This window comes from Apiospora marii (genome assembly GCF_038362585.1).
Source record: "Apiospora marii strain CBS 49790 chromosome Unknown utg000013l_segment0_segment0, whole genome shotgun sequence".
NCBI classification, from domain to species: Eukaryota; Fungi; Ascomycota; class Sordariomycetes; order Amphisphaeriales; family Apiosporaceae; genus Apiospora; species Apiospora marii.
In genome coordinates, this window is record NW_027117384.1 from 1,335,913 (window position 1) to 1,352,895 (window position 16,983).

General features: G+C 52.7%; 6 protein-coding genes across 6 annotated transcripts; 2 read left to right on the forward strand and 4 right to left on the reverse strand.

The window, feature by feature from the left end:
• Window positions 1-620: 620 nt before the first annotated feature.
• PG985_015555 (uncharacterized protein) lies at window positions 621-3,700 on the reverse strand (the record flags this gene model as incomplete). Its single annotated transcript, XM_066835321.1, has 2 exons — window positions 621-3,566; window positions 3,665-3,700. The coding sequence occupies 2 exons, from the start codon at window positions 3,698-3,700 to the stop codon at window positions 621-623; spliced, it is 2,982 nt and encodes a 993-aa protein (XP_066676524.1).
• Window positions 3,701-4,983: 1,283 nt separating this feature from the next.
• Window positions 4,984-9,441, reverse strand: PG985_015556 (Transcription elongation factor SPT6; the record flags this gene model as incomplete). Its single annotated transcript, XM_066835322.1, has 4 exons — window positions 4,984-5,270; window positions 5,326-8,956; window positions 9,016-9,195; window positions 9,256-9,441. The coding sequence occupies 4 exons, from the start codon at window positions 9,439-9,441 to the stop codon at window positions 4,984-4,986; spliced, it is 4,284 nt and encodes a 1,427-aa protein (XP_066676525.1).
• A 1,663-nt stretch (window positions 9,442-11,104) lies between these two features.
• PG985_015557 (60S ribosomal protein eL39) lies at window positions 11,105-11,618 on the reverse strand (the record flags this gene model as incomplete). The annotated part of the gene is made up of 2 exons (XM_066835323.1): window positions 11,443-11,618; window positions 11,105-11,281 (listed from the first exon to the last, which is right to left on the reverse strand). Exons 1-2 carry the CDS (start codon window positions 11,446-11,448, stop codon window positions 11,105-11,107), a joined length of 183 nt encoding a protein of 60 aa, XP_066676526.1. The 5' UTR covers window positions 11,449-11,618.
• Window positions 11,619-12,399: 781 nt separating this feature from the next.
• PG985_015558 (ADP-ribosylation factor 1) lies at window positions 12,400-13,273 on the forward strand (the record flags this gene model as incomplete). Its single annotated transcript, XM_066835324.1, has 4 exons — window positions 12,400-12,474; window positions 12,573-12,611; window positions 12,688-13,095; window positions 13,253-13,273. The coding sequence occupies 4 exons, from the start codon at window positions 12,400-12,402 to the stop codon at window positions 13,271-13,273; spliced, it is 543 nt and encodes a 180-aa protein (XP_066676527.1).
• Window positions 13,274-14,962: 1,689 nt separating this feature from the next.
• On the forward strand, window positions 14,963-15,585 carry PG985_015559 (Mediator complex- subunit Med10; the record flags this gene model as incomplete). The annotated part of the gene is made up of 2 exons (XM_066835325.1): window positions 14,963-15,002; window positions 15,071-15,585. 2 exons carry the CDS (start codon window positions 14,963-14,965, stop codon window positions 15,583-15,585), a joined length of 555 nt encoding a protein of 184 aa, XP_066676528.1.
• Window positions 15,586-16,020: 435 nt separating this feature from the next.
• On the reverse strand, window positions 16,021-16,716 carry PG985_015560 (uncharacterized protein; the record flags this gene model as incomplete). Its single annotated transcript, XM_066835326.1, has 4 exons — window positions 16,021-16,280; window positions 16,358-16,423; window positions 16,486-16,563; window positions 16,617-16,716. 4 exons carry the CDS (start codon window positions 16,714-16,716, stop codon window positions 16,021-16,023), a joined length of 504 nt encoding a protein of 167 aa, XP_066676529.1.
• Window positions 16,717-16,983: the final 267 nt, after the last annotated feature.

Sequence of the window (16,983 nt, forward strand, 5' to 3'; positions counted from 1 at the left end):
TGAATCGGGGATGGGTAATCCAGTATATGGAATTTCTTCTGCGAGTAGACATGGTATTAAACCACATGTAGACACATAGTATATAGCTAACACTAAATCAACATACTTGGCCATCGTAGCCGCTATCATAACGATACTACGAAGAAGCAACTAGGGCACACGTATCATTCTAAAAGTTGAGATTGCGGAGATATAACAACATTGCCTTGTGTACGCGGTATGCCTCGACGACAATAGACCGAGCGCACCAGCTTCAGTGCCTCGAATTGCGTGACCAATCTATCTACTCCTTTCACAGTGATTGAATGACACCTCAAGACGATATCTGATATCCGAGATCCAGTCTATTCCTTTCGATAACTCGCTGCCTTTACACAGAATTGTAATTGATAAGAATGTGTCTCTAATGTTCTTCCTACGCTCAGCTCGCCCAACTTCTCCTCCCGCGACCCCTTTAGATTCATCCACTTTATCCCCCTTTTTGTCTTCTCGCTGCCTTCCTCAACTACAACATGATGTGTAAAAAAGAGTATTGGAATCTTTCTTCTTCTCTCAATGATGTACCAGAATAAATGGAGTGAGTAAGTAGTTCAAAGTCAAAGTAAAAACACGACGCTTTCTTAAGCACCCGACGCAAAGATCTCCTCCACGCCGGCCCCCTCGAACTTGCGCTCGCGGCACTCCCAGTACCCGTCCTTGCCGCTCTTCAGCTTCCAGACCTCCTCCTCGGCCTCGGGGTCGCTGGCCTTGACGAACCACTTGGGGCTCCAGGTCTCGCCGCGGGCCTCCAGCTCGCGTCGCCGCACCCGCTGCGCCTCTTCCAGCAGCACCTTCTTTTCCTCGGCGTCGTCGAGCTTGCCTTCTTCGGCGCGCCGCTGGTCTGGCCGGAGACGGCTGTCCGTCGCCGGCAGGCGGTCACGCTCGATGTCGGTAATCTCGTTGAGGGTGGCCGCGAATGTCGTCAAGCCGTAGGTGTTGGGTGCGTTGGGCACCAGGTCGCCGACCTTCCAGATCTCCTGGCTGCCATTCTTGAGCGAGCCCGTCCAGGTGCCAGTAACCGGCGACCCAGTATTCTGGCCATTGGCATCTTGGAACTCGATTTGGACGTCTTCTCCGCGGCCGCCAAACATGCCGCCCTTCGCCTTGAACTCGGCGACGGCCTTCGCACCGGTGCTCTCGTTGTTGATATCCATGGTACCCACGGGCTCGATGTACTTCTCGCCCATGACGACGTTCCGAAGGAACATGGTGGCGACGGTCCAAGAGTACAGCTCATCGGTGCCGTCTGGCAGACGCAAAGCAACGCGTACACGGCCCTCGGTTGTGACCTCAGCACTCTTTCCCCAGAACTTTTGGGTTGGGGCGGGGCTCTGAGTGAAAGACCAAAGCGCCGCGTCGGCTTGCATGGCCAATCGCACCGGACGATGAGATACCTTCTCGACGACGAGGCGGAATCCGCCCGGCACCTCGGAGTCTGTACGAAGCATCTCAAAGGTCTCGCCAAGCAACGGGTTGAACGGCTTGCGAATCGCTCGCTCTTTACCGCGGTAGCCACTGAACTGCGAAACCGCAAATGCCGCCATGTACCTTAGCCTCTCGTCTGCGGAACTCGACTTGGCGGCTTTGTCAAGAAGCTGTGCGTACTCGAGCTGTTCCGCCACGCGCTGGACTAGCGAGATAGGCTCGTTCGAAGAGACTGGCATGGAGATTGTACTGAGATCTTTGCCAACATTCTTGCGCACAAAGGCAATAAGCGAAGGCGGGGGGACGGTAGCAGCTGGCACAGTGCGGCGCCTCTCAACCCCGATGTCGATGGGGAGAGGAATGAGGGACTTGGGCTTGCCCGGGAAAAGGGCGGCAGCGCCGGTAGCATCCAACGGTTTGTCTTCCTCCCCATCAGAAGAAACGGATGAAGAGGAGTGTATAGACGCCTCTTCGGCTTCTGACCCCTGGGAATCATCCCCTTCACTCTGGCGGTCAATCATGACGACTTGGTTCCGCTCATCCATCTCGCCTGCTTCGGCATCAAAGAACTCCTCTGTGGACGCCGTCGACTCCATGCTTCTCCTCGAGAGGTTGGCAGGCATAGGCGCTGGAATCCGTCTTCGCTTGCTGTTGGCAATCAGGGCGGTAAATTCTGTCACGACCGAGTCGAGGTCGTTAAGCAGAGCCGCGCAATGTTCTTGCGTACTGCGCTCCTCCTGCTCCATTCCCTTGGATTTTGTCCGCGAGTGAGCCGCGCCGGTGGGAACCGGTGTGGCTGCCGGGTCTGTAGACGGCGAGGCCAGTGCGGATGAAACAGCAGGCTGGAAGTTGTTCGGGGACATCACAGACGAACTAGATTTGCGCTTCCAGAACGGCCGTTTATCTTGGCCCTGTTGGGGGAAATAACCTTCTGCCTCCTCGACCACGCTGGGAGAGCTAGGTGCCGGTGCATTCGCGGTATTCGAAGTGGTCGGGCGCGTGTTGTACTGTTTTTGGGAGGCCATGTCCTTGACCAACCTACGCAGAGCATCCCGCGAACCCACCACGCGGCTCACCAACGACTCAACTTGGTGCCATTCCCTATCTTCCTCGACAGAGTTGCTGGGGCCGCCTGGCGCGGTATTGACCACGGGCTTCTCCTTTGAGTGTGGGACGTTCAGGTGGTCCGGAGAAGGCTCAGGCTCAAGGCCCCGGGCAATCCTACTTGCTCTTTCAAGGGCCTTTGCCCAGTCATCAAAGTCCTTGGCGTTCGAGGCTCTGAGATGCCACACCTCCGCGCCGGAGTCGATATTGATTTCCCGTCGTCGCTCGTCGGCGGCGATCGCGGCCAGGCTAAGCGGGATCGCACCGCGAAGAGCCGAGGAATTGCGGTTGTAGTAGTATGACAGCGTGCATGACGAGTAGTCCAGAGAGAAGAACCGGCGTGCAAAGCCCTGGCCCTTCTTTCTGCGTCTCTTGAGTAGATTGCCCGTATGATATGTCGAAGATGTTCCCCCTTCGCTAGGAGCAGCCAAGGAGAGAGCCCTCGTTCTGTGGCTCTGCAAACTGTCCACTGAGTCGGAAGCAGCAGCCGCCGTTTGCGGGCTTGGCTTTACAAGGCTAGACTTGCTCGCAGCTGCGGCCTGCAGGTTCGGCAGATACGCGGCTCCCTGTGGTGACTGGCCGGTGGGGTAGGTCAAAAGGACAAACGTGGCCGTCTTGCTTGTCTGTTTCGAGAAGGTATTGTCGAAGACCAGACCGAACATGGCGCCCTCGCCGGCCGTAACATCGTATGTGCCCATGGAGACCTTGTCGGCTTCACATTTCCCATGCCATTTCATGACGGTGAAGCCTTTGCTCTGGAGCTGTTCTTGTGCCGAGCTGGCATCGCGCCGGAAGCGGTTGCTTTTCGCATTGCTAGACCCCTCGATGTTTTCGAATGTCTTGTTCAGCTCGTCAACGCTAGCGGCCGAGGTTGCCAGGGTAGTCGCGCCGGAGCCCGGGTGCTTGACGATGCCGAAGTTGACGGATTTCTTATGTGGTTGAACGCTCCATGATATTGTGTGCCCTTCGTCTACTTTGACCCAGCGAACGATGTAGGACTATAGTAGCAAGAAGAAATCGCGTCAGCTCGGGTTCGGTGTTTTAGGGTGGACGCGCAATGCTATTGCGCGCATGGTATCTCTCGGTGCCAACTTACCTTACTATGGATTTCGAGCTGTTCTATTCCCGCCATTGTGTAGAGCACGCGGCCACGGTTGTGGGTGGGAAGGAAAACGAGAGTGTCGCGTTGAATCGGACTCGTCCGTCACAAGCAAAAGTGGTGGCCGGGCTGGTCTGTCCACAAGGGGGTCGGTGTTGCTAACCCCTGTTCTTTCAAGTATGACGCAGCAGCAGCAGGAGGAGCATGTCGTGTCGGGTCGGGGTTGAATTTTGACAGAAAGTCCAAAAGCTTGCGAGGGAAAAACAAGGACAAGGAGAAGCACAGGAACCGGTGGCGCTTGTGATCAAGTTGCTTGGGCCATTGTTACTTTATCAATGTTTCCAAGACGAATAAGAAGAACCGGGATGAGACTGCTGATGTAAGGTAAGGTGTCGGACTTTATTGATGTTATGCTGGCTGTCAAAAGTCAATGTCAATCATCCTTTCGCCTAATTTACGGCCTCCTAACGAAGCCCATGGTACTTAGTGATCTGGTGGGGGGCCTTACAGGTACACAGCCCGAATAGGGAGTAGGCTCTCGTGGCTCCTAGGGTCCTTGGCTGGGTCATCCCGCCCAAACAAATCGCATGCCCAGAGCCGTGCGTCCCGTACAAATACAACCCCCAGCCAGGCCACGTACGGATACGTGTGTCGGTACGAGAGGCTTGGCCGCCCCCCTCAGCAACTGGCCAAAGGCAAACCTGTTTCCACTGCTTTGCGGGCATATTTGTCTGCCTGCCCTTGGCCAGATTACTATTTCTTCACGCTGCTCTCGCTGCGCTGCGCTGCGCCATTCCGCCCAGGCTCCAGGCTGCCCTATTAAATCCTTCATAATAGGTCCGTCTTCGGTTCGAAAACTGGGGATCTTTTCCCAGTAGCCATCTCCGGCTGATCCCGGTACCTGTCATTGACCCAAGTGGCCCGTCTATCCGTGCTGTTCAGCTACAGACTATAGCCCCTTAGCCCGCCCGCTACCTGAATAGAAGGGCTAGAAGTAGAAGGCCCCCATGGCCCCTGGACCCCCTAGTCGCATGCCCCTTTTAGCTTACCGAAAGAAAAAGGCACCACCAAGTGGCAGAGAGGATTTCACGTCACGGTCATGCTTATGCCCATTCTTGATTACAGATGTAGATAAAACCGCTTCTTATGCAACCTGCGCCCTGTAAAAAGCGATATTTCCATACAAATACAAACTTGCTTCAGCTCTCCAAAGCCCCAGGAGCTTTTGCGTCATTCATGCTATGAACCGGCCCAGAACAGTCGTTCGGTCCTCTAATTATTGCGACTAACGGCTTTTCTCGCCCATCTCTTTCCATTTATCTGTGGTGTTGTTGTCTCGGGGCTCGCTTGGCGTTCTCCGCCATCCTGGCTATCTCCACGTTGAAGCGTGTCTTGAAACCGTTGCAGAGATCACGCATGTTCGGATACTTCTCCCTCAGAAATTCGAAGCCATTCGGTATAATTCGCACAACCCAACGTCCAATCTTGGCGGCCTTGTTGGCCTTGAAGCACAGGTAGAAATAGCCGGGGTGTTTCGGGTCAATGCAGAACGCATAGGTGGAACGAGTTGGATTCGCATCCGAGTAGGCCGTCAACCATTTCTCTGTTTCCCTGATTAGCATTTTCTCAACAGGCACGTATATAGTAGGGATACTCACCAAGTTCTGAAAGGCTGCCCTTCTTGAACTTGTCGTGGTTCATCATTTGGTCCACCATACGAGCCATGGCCCGCACGTGTTCTTGGATCAACTCATCGAGATCGCTGTACGTCTTGGAACCAATCAACAGCTTCTTTCCAAGCGTGAAATCGTTCTCCTTTTGCAGTTCGAGAACGTCGAGATGCTGGTAAACACCATCTGCGACCTTCCACGTAATGGTAAGATGGTCGTTGCCTTTTCCTGACGGACGGATAACAACATCGCCCTTGTCTTTAGAGCCAAGCCACTGCTCGGCGTCGAAAGAGTTGAACGGCTTGAAGAGGTTATGCTTGACCACTCTTTGGGCACGCCCTGTGACGCGATCCTTCTCCTGCCCAGCTTCCTTGTCCTTGTTCTCAAGTGCGACATCCCAGATATCGCGATCGTGGTCGCCGTATTTCTTGTAGGGTCGCCGTAACGAATCTTCGCGCATGGACAACTTCGCCATGAAGTCCTTGCGATTGAGCTCCAAAATCTTGGCTTGCGCCGTCTGCCCAACGTGAATGACTTCTTTGATCGAAACATTACCGCGAGACGTGACCTCGTGAGCCTCGATACGACCCTCGATGCCACAGTCAAGTTTGGCGATAGCAAAGTCGTCCTTGACCACCCGCACGTTGACAGAAACGACCATGCCTTCTGCCAAAGAGTCCTTGGTCTCGCCGGTGAACATGACAAAGATCTGATCAGCATTCAGCACACCAAAGTTCCGTCGGAGTTCTTCGTATGGCGCCTGCAGCTCAGCCCGAATTGTTTCCAGCGTTGCTCGCTTCCGTTGGCTGTAGTTCTTTTCCAGCTGTTCTGCGTACTCTTCGAGAATGAGCTCGTTGACCTTCTCTTGCTCGTCGTCCTTGAAAAGCTTCCGCACAATAGCACCAGCGCCGTTCTCGTCAGTCTCGGCCTTGACATCTTCTTCATCAAGCTCAAGCGCATCAGCCGCCATTTTGCGACCAAGCTCATAATCCTCGGGGTGGACACGCGTGTTATCCAGAGGCTCGGAGGACGGGTTAGTGGCATCGTATTCGATGTAGAGGAAACTGGCACAGTTATTCCAGACGCGTGGACCAACGACCGGCAACTTGTTGTTATCTGGGTCACCGACAAGCTCGTCGCGCGAATTGACCACACCTCCGTTCGCATTGATGGCTTTGATGACGCTCGTGGCCTTACGGGGTCCGAGGCCGGAAACATATGGTAGAAGGTTGCATGTGTAAGGGTCATTTACAGCCTCGTTGATGTCAACTCCGCACAGGTTGACCATGTCCACCATAGCTGTCTCCAGTGTCTTCAGCAGCTTGTCTTGGGGCAGCAGACCCTGGTTCGGGTGGAACAGCAACGACGAAATATCTTTGCCCAGCGCAGCATACTCTTTCATGGGGTTTTGGAGGTATTTCGCCAGCGCTACACAATAGCGGGTGATGGGGTTTAGCGTAGGGTGGTCCTGCAGTCCTCGGGGACTGTCTTTGTAAAGCCGGGCAACCTCGTCATTAACGACGATGACCTCAAGCAGCTCGCGGTTCCAGTCGCCAGTCTCGGCATCCTCGAATTCGGGACTCATGATCTGCTTCTCACTGATGATGCCCTCGATATCACGTACTAATTTGTGAGTTTCGGACAAGAAGCCGCTGACGCCAATGACATCAGGACGCCGGCGCTCAACGAGTTCCACAAACGCTGCTCGTTGGTCCTCATTTCGTGCCAAATTCTCGAATTTGCCTTGCTCGAGTACACGTCCATCTTCTTCAACCCATGCCCAGAAAATGGGCTCGCGCGCCGGATCTCCCATGCCATTCGAAATAGTCAGAACTCTGGGCGCTGTTCCAAGGACCATGCCCTTAGGCTTGTATGGGGCTTGGTCCAGTCTCTTCGAGTACTCTTCACGGCAAAGCTTGAGAAGCTCATCCTGGCAAGCGGTTTTCAGAGAGTCTTTGACACCCTTGGTGATGACACGTTCAAGTTTACGGAAGGCAAGGTCCAGAACTTCTTGGCGCTCTTGGTTCCAAGCATCTGCGACATGACTGTAGTTCTCGGATACGAACTCAGCATGCAACTGCTTCTTGAACTCCCTCTCATTTTGCAACCGCAGCTCTACCTCGATCAAGCCATCCTCCTCTGCTTTCATCATCTTCAGGAACAGTTCGGGGCGGCGGGCGAGATCAGGAATCGTCTGGTTGATGAGGTACTTGATCTCATAATAAGGATGAGAATCGTCGATCCGTCGAAGTCCCTTCTCAGTGCGGCGACAGCTGATTTCACCCATAGCGTAGAAATGGTTCCTGAAATGTTTGCGCATTCTCGGAGTGATGAATAGCTCCTCCGCGTACATTTGGCGGGCCTGTTGAAGTACCATATCTCCAGTGGCAAAAGTGGAATCAGTCAGACTGTCGGCCAAGTCCATCGGTTGCTGGTCATGGTCCTCGGCATGCTTTTTGCCTTCGCGCAGCAAGTTCTGTGCCAGACGATCTGGAGTGATACCGTAGGCTTTGACCACCTGGTATGCCTTGCTGTTTCTGATTCGCTCGAACATAGAAGACTTGGCACCAGGACGTTTTGTCTCTCTGGTGACACCGTTCATGGCAGCAATGTCTTTCAACTGAGCCGCATACTGGAAGTTGACATAGTCCTGTAAGTCCTGCAATTCTTCCATGGTAGCCGCTTGCGGGATCATCTCTTGCAGCATTTCGTCCTGTATGCCACCGGCATCTCGGAGATTTTCGCATGTTCTCTCAAGAGCAGAGCGCTTCTCGATCAATGCGCGGAACTTGATGTCGAGCTCCAAGATGCGCCAAAGGTCATCTTGGGTCAAGAGCTTCTCGGCATTCACCAGGAACTCAGGTGCCTCCGGGTCGTCCTGGAAGTCGGGATTTCGGGTCTTTCGAGCGTGGATGAGGTAGTCCTTGCGATGCTGGAACACGTACGGGACCTCGAGTTCTTCGACCACAAAATATTCAAGGACCTTGCCAACAGCTTTGAGGAATGGCTGGTTCAGGTCGCTGGAGAGCTGTTTCTTGGGCCACATGAGGTTGGTGATCCACCTGGATTCCTCCTTGAACTGCTCGGACGAAAGTTGGAGTTGCCTAAATGGTTTGCGGTCCAACTGGAATCGCTCGGGCTCGTCCGTCACACGAATCTCGTTGTCTTCCTCTGTGAGGAGTTTCTCCGCGAGTTGAGAGGGCTCGAAGACATCCTTCAGTTCAAGGTTGGTCTCTTCCCTTTCCCTGTCCAGCTCGGCTTCCTCAAAATCGAGCGCCCAGCTATATTCGAAGCCATCGCCAAAAATTTCCTCCATCTCGCCGAGAACCTCCTTGTCGAGACCTGCGGGGTCCATCAGCGCAGCGAGACCGCGGTCGCGCGGTCGCGACACTTCCAAATCTTCACGGTGACGTCGCTGCTCATCCTCGTCTTCCGGAAAATCGTCTTCGATGAAGTCGTCGAGGTCATCGGCAGGGGCATGGTGGCTGGGACGACCACCATAACGACGATCGTCTACAGCATCCTCATCTTCGTCAGAGAAAATATCGTCAAGGCCCCCCTTTTTGCGGGCGTGGCTGTCTTCGTCTCTGTGGCCGTGTTGGAGTCGCTTGAACTTCTTCTATCCGGTTGGCGATCGCTTAGTATGAGTATCGTGGTCAGCGTAGGTGTAGGTCTTACCTTCTCCGGTTGCTTGCTTTCCCATCCATCTATGTTTTCCCCAATCAAGTCGAGGTCTTCTTCATCTAGTTCAGCTTCCTCAGCCCTCTCCCGGCGTCTCTTCCGCTTTCGTCGCTCTCTCTGGGCTTCCGAGTCTTCGGCCTCTTCGTCGTCGTCTTCGACGATAAAGCCTTCCCGGATCTATTATTAACCCCAGCTGTTAGTTTCCAACCATTGGTATTGGGTGACGACACCGCTCACCTTAGCAGCCTCTTCTTCGTCATCATCATCGTCTTCCTCTTCACTCGAGTCATCCACATGCTCGCGCGGCTTGCGCTTCGGCTCTCGCTCCCGCGCCTCGCCGGTGTCTTCATCGTAGGACTCATCCTCCTCTTCGCTGTCAACATCAGCCTCGCCCATCACCAAATCGCGCATACTGTTGCTCATTCTGCCGGTGACTGCGGAAGGTGCCGAGACGCAAAGATTTGCCTGCAATGTTTAGGTTGGACCGAACCGACAGGGTGGGTGATGCCTCAAAGCTGGCTTCTAGATGAGCAAAGGAAACGGGAGGGCAGTGGCAAAAGAGTGCGAACTCTTGCGCGATTGGGGAAATAAAAATGTAACAGAGAAATAAAAAGGAGATGGCGGGAAGATTGAAGCACGAATAGGCGACAAGCCCAATGATTATGGTATCTGCCGTGGTTTGTACACGGTTGGATTGGGAAAAATGTATCGCGTCTCTCCGACAGCCTCGCGCTCATCAAGTCTGATCGGATTGATGGATCCAGACTTTATTGCAGGGATGAGCTCAAAGGAGGCAAGGAGAAAGGCTGGTCCAAGCGGTGGGTGCATACTTTATGCAATCTGGCTGCACAAAAGCTGCTGCATGCGGCGTATTCAATGCATTTGCTTTATCCAATCCAAGTGCCAAGGTGCATAATACCCCCCCACTAAGCTTGGCATATTAATAGCCAATCCAACTTGCTCTCTGAATGCTAGCGACTCGTGGTCCAGGAATTATTGGTCCAGGCCATGAATGACTTGTTGGCAAGAGATAGCAGTAGTGATGAGGTTATAAGGCGACGTTTGATGGACAACGGTTATGGTCAGTTGCGGTCAGCTAGTGGCCATCATCTACAATTTATTCCAGCTAAGGCTGAGGAAGCCATCAACTCAGAATGCAGCTTATGTGCCATATTCCCTTTATCAAAGATGGATAATTGTTTCGCAATGGGAAGCTCTCAGAATCATGGCCCGCTGACGTTATTGTCTGGCATGGTTGCCGAGGGATAATATCGACATTGCTAAAGTTCCAGATCTGGATACCAGTCTAGACAACGTCTTGATGAGTCGTCGAATGAAATCGTCAATAATCACACAGTACGCGCCAGCTTTCATGCCCATTCAATCATACAATACTCGAGAACTGATCAACGCTCACGAAAGCCACCAGCCGATTTCAAGTTTCCAAGAGTACTCCGGTTAGTAGTCTTCAGATCCGGTCAAGGCCAATCCTCTATGATGAAGGCCGAGAAGCTTCAGGAATGCGTGCTGTCACAGAAACCTTCGGTGAGCGGGAGTTTGGCTGGTTTGGCCCATGAAGCTGGATAGCAGGTACTGAGATGATTCACAATCCATGTCACCGATGTTAGATTGAAACGGAAATATGTTCACGAAGTATTTCATTTCCCTGACCGATACCGTTGATGCAAGCCCTTGGTGAGAAAAACGATTCAATCAACATATTCGCCCATTTCGCCGGCAGTATACTGCATCTCATCAAGAGGTGATGTGCCTTTTGTGGCAAGCCCAATCTCTGGGAGATCAACCATGGTCTCGTCATTCATCCTCTGCACACCGTCCCCTGATCCTCTTCTCCTCCGTCACATATTGACGCTATAATGACAGTCCGAAAGGGAGTTTGACAACACGTGCAAGCGTAGATGGAAAGATGCCGGTTGTTCGATCGGGTCGTGAGGAGGATAAGGTGAGAGCGATGCATCTAGATGCCGAGACGAGTCTTGCGCCAGTGTCTTCTCTTGGCATTGTATCTATCAAGTGTTCGTGTCAGTTTGAGCTCTAGTAGTGGTCAAGATACGCAGTGCGTTGCCTATTTCCCCAGGCGAGATGTTGACGGGTTTTCGTCGGAGGAACAGGCTCGAAGAGCGGTTGTAGGAATGTCGTACCTGATGGTGTTACCAGTTCGGAGACGAATCCATTGCGGGATAGGTCGGTTCTGCTTCTGGGCCTTGGCCAGCTTCTGCTTGGTGCGGAACGACTTGTGGCTCTGTTAAGCGAAGAAGTTCATGTTAGCCTCAGATAACTCCTTCATGTTGCGGTGCCTGTCGTCGGCGCATCTCCGCAGTTGACAATTCCTCGTCCTCATGCAATTACAGCCGCTCGATGCCCGACCGATAGACGATGCCGCGGTGCAGTGTGGTTACGTACCGGCATTTTGACTGCTTGTTGCGCTCAATGTCGAGTTGTTGGTGTTTTCGCAAAGAAGTCGTAGAAATGCAAGGGTGGAGTAGGCGTCCAAGAGGTATGCACCAACTTTTGAATTTTGCCCGAAGAATAGGAAGGGTTGTGGCCCTTCCAGAGATTTCCCGATTGAGTCACGTGCGAGCTTTAGCAGCTGTTTGGGTTGAGGCTTGAACAAAACCGTTGTGGCTTATCTCTGTGGCTCTATCTTTCGAGGTCCGTGCCTCATGTACCTCTGTACTCGATTTGATGACAAGTATCATCCGCCTAGGCCACTTCTGATGACTGATGGATGAATGAGAGCATTGAGAGGTAACAAGGTTCCAAGTCAGGTGGGCCATCTGGGATCAATGCTAATAATGTCCAAGCCCGGCATGCCGGCCGGCTGCCTCTGCCTTTTGCCAATTGATGACAACAGGGAATACACATTCAAAGGTCACTTTCACTCTATCGTGTTGATTAATGCTCAAGCTTGTTGTCAAACCCCCTTCCACGACAAACAAGAAAGCCTGCTATTCACTAGCCGCAGCTACAAAGCTCACCCTTAGTCATTTGACAAGCACGACTGGACTATTCAATCATACCTCCTGCTTTGTTAAACGGTCTTGCGACTAGTCTCCGCCGGCTTCAAGTTTCATTGTGTTCTGTTCACTCGGGTTGGAGTACCTCGTACAGCGTGCAGCGCAAGCTCAAGATCGACCTACCAGCTAAGCTTACCTGAGCATATCCACTTGGCCAGATCTGCCCGACCTGCATCACCCACCTCCAGCGACCGCGAGCTACTCGGACACACGACCTTCTGAACGTTCGAGAAAGAGAAAGAGAGAAAGAGGGACATCAACAACTCCAAGTTTGGTTATTTCTGGTCCGCTACATCTTCTGGCGATAATCCTACCGCAAGCGTTGTGCATATAATCCGGCAAAATGGGTCAAAGTGTGTCGTGGTTGTCAGGCTTGCTGTGGGCCAAAAAGGAGATCAGGATATTGATTCTAGGTCTTGTAAGTGCCAACGAGCTGGAGCTGGGCCAGGACCTCACTGGATTCCCTCGCAGCAGGATTCATTGACTCGCGATGGCAAACTGACTGATTTGTTGCAGGATAACGCAGGAAAGACAACGTTACTATATAGATTAAAGGTAGGCTGCTTCCCTAGACATGCAGCGATTCTATGGGGTGATCTCAAAGCAACTAACGAAATGTGTGCACAAACAGATCGGAGAAGTGGTGACGACTATCCCTACTATCGGCTTCAACGTCGAATCGGTAACTTACAAGAACCTGAACTTCAATGTGTGGGACCTCGGTGGCCAAACCTCGATTCGACCTTACTGGCGATGTTATTACGCAAACACAGCCGCCGTCATCTTCGTTGTTGACAGCACCGATATCGAGCGATTGCAGACGGCTTCCGAGGAGCTGGCTGCCATGTTGAACGAGGATGAGCTCAAGGATGCAGCTTTGCTGGTCTTTGCCAACAAGCAAGATCAGCCAGGCGCAAAGGGCGCCGGCGAGATTAGCGAGGCATTAAGATTGGGTGAACTCAGAGATCGCAATTGGAGCATCATGGCCTGCTCAGCCGTCGATGGGAGCGGTGTTCATGAGGGTATGGACTGGTTGGTGGTAAGTTGCGCCTCACATGAGCATACGGGTATCGCTTGAATCGCATCTACGATCTCTATGCGTAGCAGGCTAATTGTCTGACGCGCTTGGAGAATCGTGTTGCTAGCTATGATCAAGTCCAACCCGTTCCATGGGTATTTACTAACTGTCATAATAGCAAACCGTGTCGCAGGAATAAGAATACCACCTGTTGGTGTTCATCTTTACGGCTATATCGCGCGGACGCGACAAGGTTAAGCATCGCGCCATCACCACTTTCGCACATCCACATGCTATCCATCCACAACAGACGATGCGACGATATTGTTCTTGAATATAATGTGTTGAAGGCCGCTCAAGCATATCTATTCCCAAGGCGCTGGAAGTCAGGGGTATTGTGAGAAACAAGGCTGCGGTTGATAAGGGTGTCTTTGACTGGCGTTTTTGGAGGGTAGAGCTTGTGTCTTCGTTGCTAGAGCAAGGGCCATGATGTACCAGGGAACTGCCGCAGCCAGGCAGATCAGCGCGTTCTGAAGCGTCTAGATCTCTTACCCACAGCACTGAGCTGTAGACAACCGGTGGTGGTACAGTCATAACGTGTATGACGAGGCCGGACGAATAACATTTCTTCGCCCATCCTACATAACAAACAAGTACTTGATATAGTGCTACTAATCGATATACAAAGAACTCCCAAAGTGTTTGCGAATCATCTGGCCTCTTGCTGTCATCATTAAGCGCATGGTGCGCGAACTTTTGTTTGCCAGAAGTATCGATGAGCCCGGTTCTCAATGGGAGCCCAGTTTTGTCGGAAGCTTCAATGGGCTTATGCTCTATCCACCCGGTCTTTGGTTGAGGGACTCATGATCATTCAACTATGGACAATCTTGGTTGGTGCAGCATTCTGCTTGCAGGTACGGATTGCTTTCATGGCAGAGAAGTACAGTAGTCAGACTCAACATGTTAAATGTAGCTTGGGCCTTGGCTTGTGTTTCAACGTAATTCCTATGAGACGGGTCAGACGACAAGAGTTGTTATTAGGAGCCCAGAGCTCATTATCTTTGTACTGGAAACAGGCGTAGGATATGCTACATCTTCAATCGAACCCAGGCAAGATCTCGTGGTTGCTTGCAGAGGTATCAGCCAGTGTGATTATGCAAGTTACCAATATCGAAGTCTAATTCTTACCCCTCATTAACATCTAGTAAATGCCCTAGACCTCTACACCATTTTGATGTCAGGGCAATTACTGGGAATAGAGAACGTAGTGAAAGGAACAAGGTGCTAAGCTGTGCATTCACGCATAAGTTATCGGCAATCACCACTGCCTGATGTCCGAGGCTTCTGGTTCCTCGTCTTGGCGAGAAACCATGCAAGTAGGCCGGGAAAAAAGCCCACTACCTATCTTCGATGTCGAATGTCGGTATCCCCTTGATGGCGATAGCGCTGCTATCGGCATAACAGTACTTCCCATAAATAATCACCAGGCCAGTTCATTCAATTAAGTGCTATAATTAACGGAATAAGCATTATGCCAATAGCACTAAGTGATCCCCGGTATGTACAGTACAGCATAATCTGGTGGGAGCAACGCTTTCGCCATCAAAGGGATACAAGCTGGAAGCGACGTCACGATTTAGCTCGGCGGATAGGTGCATTTGATGGACACAGTGACCCCGGAGTCTGGGGTAAAAAGGGTCCTTCCAGTACATACCTACTAGAGCTGCCCTTCCACGCACGGTGCACATCCCACCAACCCACTCTTCCCTGCAGCATTCCAGCGCGCCAAGCAACGGATGACATACAGCTTGAGATCCCTACCTCTTAGGCCTCTTCAGAACCTACCCCCAAACCCAACATTTTGCCCAGACAACATAATACTGGAAATATGGCACCAATGGAACGAGCCGACCTCGATACAGTCGAGCGTCAGTGGAATCCCTCCTTCGAACTTGAGCTATTCAATTGCTGACAAGAAGAACCTTTGCTTTTGTAGTCCAGATCAAAGAGACCATCCAATCCCTCTACCAAGTCCTCGTACAAGCCTCGGCCTACGACACCAACAACGGCACGGGCGCCTCCAGCAACAACAACACCCCCAACTCGTCCTTCTCTCCCCAGTCCTCCTCGTCAGCGACAGCGGGCGGCGTAGGCGGAGCAGGCGCCGGGCGACCCTCGCGTGAGGTCCTGGCCGCGGAGCTGCGCACCCTGCAGGCCTCGCTGCAGGCGGTGCACGCGACGTCGTCGACCCCTACGCCGGAGCAGGCGCTGCCCCACATCCCGCCGGAGCTGGTGCAGTACGTCGAGAAGGGCCGGAACCCGGACATCTACACGCGCGAGTTCGTCGAGCTCGTCCGCCGCCAGAACCAGACCATGCGCGGCAAGCAGGCCGCCTTTACCAGCTTCCGCGACGTCCTCGCCGGCGAGATGGACAAGGCCATGCCCGAGCTCCGCGAGGACACGGCCCGCGTCGTCGCGGCGACTGGGGGGACACCGCACCGGGCTGTCTAGCACACGTGAGGGTTGGCGGCGGCGGCGGCAGTTGTGACGGTGGCGGCGGTAATCATCAGGCGTCATGGATAGAAGGTTGAAAACCATTTAGTTGCTGCGAGGAGTACTTGTCTCTACTGCGTTTCCGGAGTTGTGCTTGGTACATAGGCTTGACCTTTTTACGTCGGCATGGGCTTATTGCATGGTTTGGCGTTCTGGGTGCTACTATAGCATGATACCTCACCAAATTTAGATCGATATTTATTTTTCTCGCTAGAGAGCGAAGCTTTGTCTATGGCTCTACCGTTGTCTATGCCATGAACTGGAGTTATGTAACTATCAGTAGTGAGATTATATGGATAGCGAGATTCTTCTCTGCAGAGCACAACGTATGGCTCTTCTATCATGACCTGCTAGGACTCTTCCACGGGCAGATTCCATGGATCATCTCGTGGCTCAAGCCCATCGAGAAGCTGAGAGGCCCTTCAGTCCATTGGCCGCCATGTAAGCCTTCTGGTCCTCTCTGTAAGCGTCACCGAAGGTGTACTCGACAAGGGGACCACCGCCCAGGACGGTCTTCTTGCCTGAGGGGAGCGGAGTGTTGGCAATGGCCTTGCGGGCGCCGAATTCGGTCTTGATAATGACGCCCGTGGAGGCGCTGCTGGCGCCATTCTCGCCCTGCTGCTGCTTCTTGACGGGTTCAAAAGTCTTGAGAGCTATCAAGTCACATTTGTTAGATATTTCCTTTCGCTTGGCCATGGATCAGGTCACCAGAGTAGCGGATTTGACTTACACTTGATCGTGAACCACAGCGGGAATCCCACGTCACGCCACTCGCGGAGGTCGTCTCCGTCCTTGGCTACGTGCAAAATATTAGTACTGAAAAGAACAGTTGACGTCGTAGCAACGAATAAAACCTACCTTCCATGTCGGGACAGCCGGCAGCCTTCCAAGCCTCGTACTCGAAGCGGGCCTTGTCTGTTATAGAAATCTCAGTATCTGCTCGGGGTCGCAAGAACTTCACCACACGCCACAGAGTCACGGGGTCTTACCGTCGCAGACCTGCTTCAGCTTCTCGGGGTCACTCTGAATGCGCTGAAGCTCCGCAATAAGGGCCTCGGCGGCTGCGTAGACCGAGGCGGGAGTATCCATGGTGAGAGTACCGGGCTTGATTGGTTGAGCTGGGGAAAAAGGATAAGACGGACGTCTGATCGAGACGACTGTATTGATGAAGTGTGTAACGGTGTTGCGTTTTTATGCGTTTTTATGCGTTTATGTCGTCGTTGATGATGTCGTTGTGATGTTGGTGATGATGAAGGAGAGAGGAGGGAGCGGGTCGCCGAGGCGTGGATGGAGGTGAATTTATGTGCACCTCCAGCACTGAGTGGAACGGATTTCATTCAATACAGCTTGGATGGA